General features: G+C 32.8%; 1 protein-coding gene and 1 long non-coding RNA gene across 2 annotated transcripts in view; one reads left to right on the top strand and one right to left on the bottom strand.

The window, feature by feature from the left end:
• LOC107619712 lies at positions 245-5,937 on the bottom strand. Its single transcript, XM_016322007.2, has 14 exons — positions 5,562-5,937; positions 5,016-5,144; positions 4,403-4,495; positions 4,117-4,245; positions 3,401-3,484; positions 3,199-3,317; positions 3,015-3,116; positions 2,727-2,843; positions 2,191-2,247; positions 2,043-2,109; positions 1,706-1,759; positions 1,498-1,587; positions 1,306-1,344; positions 245-728 (listed from the first exon to the last, which is right to left on the bottom strand). Exons 1-14 carry the CDS (start codon positions 5,601-5,603, stop codon positions 633-635), a joined length of 1,218 nt encoding a protein of 405 aa, XP_016177493.1. The 5' UTR covers positions 5,604-5,937; the 3' UTR covers positions 245-632.
• Positions 1,220-6,161, top strand: part of LOC110267124 — a 17,826-nt gene continuing 12,884 nt past the window's right edge. Inside the window, exon 1 of the long non-coding RNA XR_002354470.1 lies at positions 1,220-1,231. This is a non-coding gene — a long non-coding RNA (uncharacterized LOC110267124). The remainder of the gene's footprint in view (positions 1,232-6,161) is intronic.

Here is a 6,161-nt window from a genome sequence, read left to right as displayed (position 1 = left end):
CTGAACCAATTTCTCACTTTAAAAAAATGGAAAATAGGATAAAAATATGTCACTAAAAGAGACCCTTTGAATTCCTTTTTTTTCTATTTTTTGACAAATCTTTTGGCCTGGTTACGATATAGAAAAGAGTAACAAGTAACAACGTTGCATGATAATTAATAGAAAGAGAATCTACAAGGAAGGAGGCTTAATATCACTATACGATAAGGCAATAAAAAAAGGTTTGGGAATCGAAACGTAAACAAAATCAATAAAATAAAACTAAGATAATAAAGATCATGAATTCATCTATTCCTTTTCTGAAATTAAAATTCAAAAGATGTTTCCTGAAGGACTTCATCAATATTCCAAACTTCTTATCCATCATCATTGTGTGCCTTCCCTTATTATTTATTTCATCTTAAAACGCTGATTAAAAATGGAATGAACTAAATATCCCATATGATGCACCTAGCTTAAATTATAATTTAAGATCAAATTACCATAGAGATTCCTCTAGGAATTCTCACTATGAACACTTTAATTTACCTGTATCCAATTGAATTTTCTTCTCTTTACATGAATGGCGTGTCTTTTTTTTATGTGCAGAATTTACATAAAATTTTTGAGTGCCACTTTGATTGCATCACTGGCTAATGAAATGGATCAACCCAACATGGATCCTCTTCAACTGCCTTTTTCCAACGTTTTTGAAACAGATCTAATTCCCTGAAAGACTGTCTTCTCACCTGCACAGCCTCCAATATGTTAGTAAAAAAAAAAAATTCAATAAAAATAATTCAAAAATGACTAAGACAATGGCAACACACTGTACACTAATAAGTAATAACAGAAAATTAATCGTATACTAGAATCTTAAATATATAATAATACTATGTGTATAGGCCTTGCTTGATCCCAAAGTAATTATGATATATTAGTGATGAACTGATAGATACTCTACAAATTTGGAAATTAATTAAAATAAGTGAATGTAGTAATAAGTATTTCAAACAAAAAATGCAATATATGAGACAAGGGGAAGGAATTAACATGGAGATAGTGGTTTTCAGTGTGACTTAACTGTTTTTTCCTTTGATAATATATCTTTTTTAGCACTATAGAAAATATGTTCATGGACTTGAGAAAACAAATTCCATACGACAAGTAGAGATCAAAAGATAGTTACATAATTAGCTAGAGATATCTATATAGATTAAAGGTGACAAGTAAATATGTTAGAAACTTTAAAGTTTTTAACTTAATATGTTAAACGATTCATTTTATTGCATTAATCGACAAGCAATTAATAAGATAGTAACTTACATCAAGTCTATGATCCTGTTCTTGAGGTTGAGAAGAATCCTGCGAATAACAGAGTAGTCGTCTCAGTTTCAAGCCAGATAGAACAAGTGACAGAATCCAATTAAAGTAGATGATATGAAAATATAATTTTTTAAAAACTTAATTAAGAATTTCTATGCTATTCAGCATCAATCAAATGCTAAATTTCGTTACGTTTGGCTTGTCTGCTCCTCCAAGGGTAGGACGATTGTAGTGAATTATGTATTCAGCATCCACAACACCAACATTTTTTGTTCGGTCACCCTATATACAAGAAACAAAGTCACATTGAACTAGAAATTAAAGATTAAAAAATAAGAGAATATAGAAAAAATAGAAAAAATAGAATTGAAGAATCCAAAAAACAATAAGCATAACATGCCTGAGCACAATATCCGAGCTGCATATCAAGACCCCATGCATGGATCAAGTCATTCTGTAACATAAACAACAAAAGTTGAATGAATATGTAACCATTTTGCAAAGCAATTCTTCAAGTAATGCCTATATATACGAAGCACTGAGACGAAAGGACAAAAAATCTATATTCTCACTATTCTTAAATTTTGTATGAACGGAAAATAAGACAAATGTTATCTCGGGAAAAAGGCATTTAGCCTGTTTCTCCAAACAAGTTCATATCTCAGTATTTTTAAGTATTTGTCCTAACATTGTCCTACACAATTACAAAATGAGGCTAAGAGAACAGAATAGTGCACCTGAATCATATACCAAACGCAACGCCATGCAGCTCTTGAGAAAACAGGAGCCATCATTTCAATCCACCTGAAAAAAATAGATAATCTTTCTTCAAGTCTAGGAAAGTAAAGAGAAAGCCAATTGAATTACTTATTACCGAAACTTTACCCGGTACAAGGAGGAGCAGTGCTGCTCAAATCACAACCTCCAGTTTTGTATGTCCTTCTGCAAGCACAACCAAAAGTATGTAAGAACATGATTGTGAGTAATGCATCTTCAAAAGCTTTTCGTTAAGCTATGCGTTTCTTCTATTTAATTTTCTCTAATAAATTCATCTTCTCGTTCTCAGATTAAATGTATGATTACAATTTGGTAACTACCTTTTAAGTACTAAACTTCAAAAGCATAAGCAAATCTTGATGTCATATATATGCATGGGAAAATAGAACACCCAGAAAAGTGTATCAAGAATTGGATTTGCTTATAATACTTTATTCGAACCAAAGAGGCTTTCCATTCAATATTTGTAATACAAATTGCTTATTTGTAGTAATGGTCTAACTTATGATATAATGGGGAGGCAGAAATCTTGAGAATAGTGAAAATATTTTTGCTAGTTATGTTCTTTCTAAGAACATATGTTCCACGAAATTAGAAAATATCATAGCTGACAAAAAAGAATAAAAAAGCATATAAATGAGAACCTGTGTACCATCGTCCGTTTACTACGTACAGTTATCTGATGATGAACTTCAGAAAGTTGAGGATCAAGAGCTGGTTGTGAAATCTCCAGCCCTTCACTTTTAATGATAGATATATAACTGAAAAATCATTTGAGAATCATTAAGATTTTGTCCCATTATAGGAGTGCCCATTTTTTTTAAAAAAAAACAGAAGTAATCTTCCCCTATTTTGTTTTTAATTAAACAATCCAAGAGCATCAAACTGTATTTTTTATAATTTTCAGAAATCAGAAAGGGTTTTCAACATACTTATCTGGGTGGAACTCTTCAACTCCAAGGTCCTCATCCCAAAGGAAAATGTAATCGTATTCTTCAACCATATCGGGGTGTAAGAACCGCTTTGCGAACCACCTAATCATTGGAAACATGTTCAGGTAAGACTCACTGAAGAAAAATGAAATATGGGAAGGGAATGAAATGTGAGGATACCGACCATTTGCCTTGATTGAGTACTGCCACATGAATGACATGATCATTCCAGTCGAATTCCTTCCAATCGTCGACAATACCATCATAGTGAAAGAGCATCATAGTAAAATTAGCTGCTACAAACTGAAATTTGGAGTAGAAGGAGGGTCACAACACGTGGATCAACTTGGATTATTAGTAATGAGAAAACTATATCAGACTGGTACCTTTTCAACCATTTTGTCCACAAGATCCTTCTGCTTTATCCCCACTGCCATCGCAAACAAGTTTCTCGTCATGTTTACCTCCTCCTGATAAAGTATAAGCAAGTCAGGCATACTATAAAGAAATGAAAAGTAACTAAGACTATTATATCATGATACGTGTTTCATGCCGTTGAAGTGTCAATTAAAAAGATTATGTAAGCTATACCAATAACTTTAAACACAAACAATAAAGAATAAAAATGCATCTACAAGGAGAGGACAAACTTTCAAAAGATATCTAAAGTCCAAATGCTCCCATATCAGGATATGGTGGTGATCTTGCCGCAACTCAAACAGAGCAGGGTATCTCAAAAATTCTTTCAATTTTAATTCTGGACACTTGCCTAAGTATCTTGGCCTCGTATATGAGCACATTTATTAAAGAGTTTAATTTTAATTACTGTAAAAATTTTATATTATCATATTCACTCATGGGATCATGGTATAAATTTGGCAATAAAATATATTGGATGTCTGTAAAACCTAATTGCATTTTACATCTTTACATTTTCAAATCAAGGATAGTATCATCGTGAAGCTGTACATTCAGAAACATATCAATCACATCACTTATAACATGATGTCCCCCTAAAACCGATGGGCATTGGAGAAACTGCAATACCCTATTAACGCGCGGAATTCAAGTATTCAGTTATTCATGACTGACTGAAACTTACAACTTGTCTGCGCTGATGATGCTTCTTCCTTACGGCAGGAATATCCCATAGAGGTCGCGTTTCAAAGCTGGAAGTACTGGACACTATACCAGCAGGTAATGCCTCGCTTCCCCTAGGCCTGCACTGGTTCTACTAAACAAGATAAACAAATATAAGCACCAAAGTTTTGAACATCTAGAATAATAGAACAATGAATATGACTCGTCCAGGGAAAAAAACAATTAATCAGTTAAATATTATGTACAACTTAGTGGATTAAGAATGAAGGCACGGTAAGAGAATGAACCTTGCATTTATCCTTAACTATATCAGTTTCCATTTTCTGAGTCAGGCTGTCCACATTTTGATTCCGAGTGTTCACACTCCAGGTTGTTAGTTTCTGTAGTATGACACGTAGAGGATCATTCTATGATTGGTGGGAAAACAAACAGTACTTAAACAAAAGCCAAAATCAAAACTGGTTGCTTGAACTATAATCAAATACCCTCCAACTTAAATACAGGGCACACTTTAAAACACTGATTTTGTTACCATGGTCGATAACACAACAACTAAGCCTTGTCCTACTTGCCGATCAACTACAATGATCAAATGACACCATAGTGCCTAATCATAAATTTTATCTGTGTTTGAACTGTTTATATTTAAATCTTCCAATAATTTCCACATTTTCTTAAGTCTCTCGCTACCTCTAGCTACGAATACCTTCCAATTCCATCATCTGATTCACTTCCAACCCTAATGTAACCCTTGACAAGGCTTCACTAAACATGTCCATACCATCTAAGCCAAAATTCTACCATCTTTTCTGTGATCTTAGATTATAGATAGATCGTCATCAATGCAGAGAATCGGTTCAATGTTTCATCCTATGTTATGATGCTTCTATTTGTTCATACCTCTCTGTAGCCTTGCGAGAAGGACGAAAAAGCGAAGAACAGGCCAAGACATATCAAACAAACTGCTGGAAATAGGGTATAAGAACAACAATAGTTTCTTTTACTCTTGGAATCAGCAACCAAAACAGCCTGATTCAATGCAAAAGATAAGAATGCTATTAGATTGAAGACAATAATAACACACTAACTCTGAAATTGAATCGAATTGAAAGGAAAAAAAAAAGTTAAGCATTGTTGACGTGAAAACAAAATCTAGTTCAACTGCATGACATGAAGTGTTTAAGCAAGTAATCGATATCACCTATATGGATATAAAAACATTGAATTGGAACATATCCTAATCAAAGAGTGATTTGCGTATCAAGGTGATGAATAAAAGCGTAATTTGAATAACAAGGTATAATGTAACCCTGCGAAATTGATATCAAAATCGGAAGCAAAAAAGAAGAGGCTACGGTTTCTGAAAATAAAAATTCAATTAAAAAGAATAAAAAAGAGAGAAAAGCAAGCAATAGCGATGATAACATGTATATATATTATATATACCCGAGAAGAAGAAGAAGGAGAAGAAGATGAAGGTGACTTCATATTCTGGCGTTGAAAACGCAGAGAATTCTCTGCAGAGGGCTATGTCGTTCTATATGTTACGCATGAACAATTCAAAATAAAAAGTAAACGGAAGAGAACAAAAGAAAAGAAAAGGAAAAAAAAAGAAGTAGCAATAATTGTTTGACGAAAATATTTTATAGTCGCAATAATTAGGATTAGGAGGAATAAACATAAACATAAATATAAATATAGTCAATGAATTTAGTGTGCGATAAGAAAGGAGAAGAAGATGGTGATCGTAATCTTTTAAAATTTAAAAATTAATTGAGTGGATTATAAAACATAAGATTAATTGCTTAAATATAGTAGAGAATGAAAAGAATTAGTTGACGTAAGTAGCGGAAACGGTAAAATATGAAAATGCTTATATACTCCTACTTATTTTTTCCAATTTTTTATTTATTTTTATTTTATCATTTTCAAAGCGAAAGAGTGACGGGAAAGAGAATTTTGACGCAGACGAAACAAACACGAGACACACACGAACTCCTCCAAACTCAAACGCCCGCTTTGGCTTTTATCATCCTTTGCTTTGCT

This window comes from Arachis ipaensis, chromosome B09 (assembly GCF_000816755.2).
Source record: "Arachis ipaensis cultivar K30076 chromosome B09, Araip1.1, whole genome shotgun sequence".
NCBI classification, from domain to species: domain Eukaryota; kingdom Viridiplantae; phylum Streptophyta; class Magnoliopsida; order Fabales; family Fabaceae; genus Arachis; species Arachis ipaensis.
This window is presented reverse-complemented; position numbering and strand designations above follow the sequence as displayed.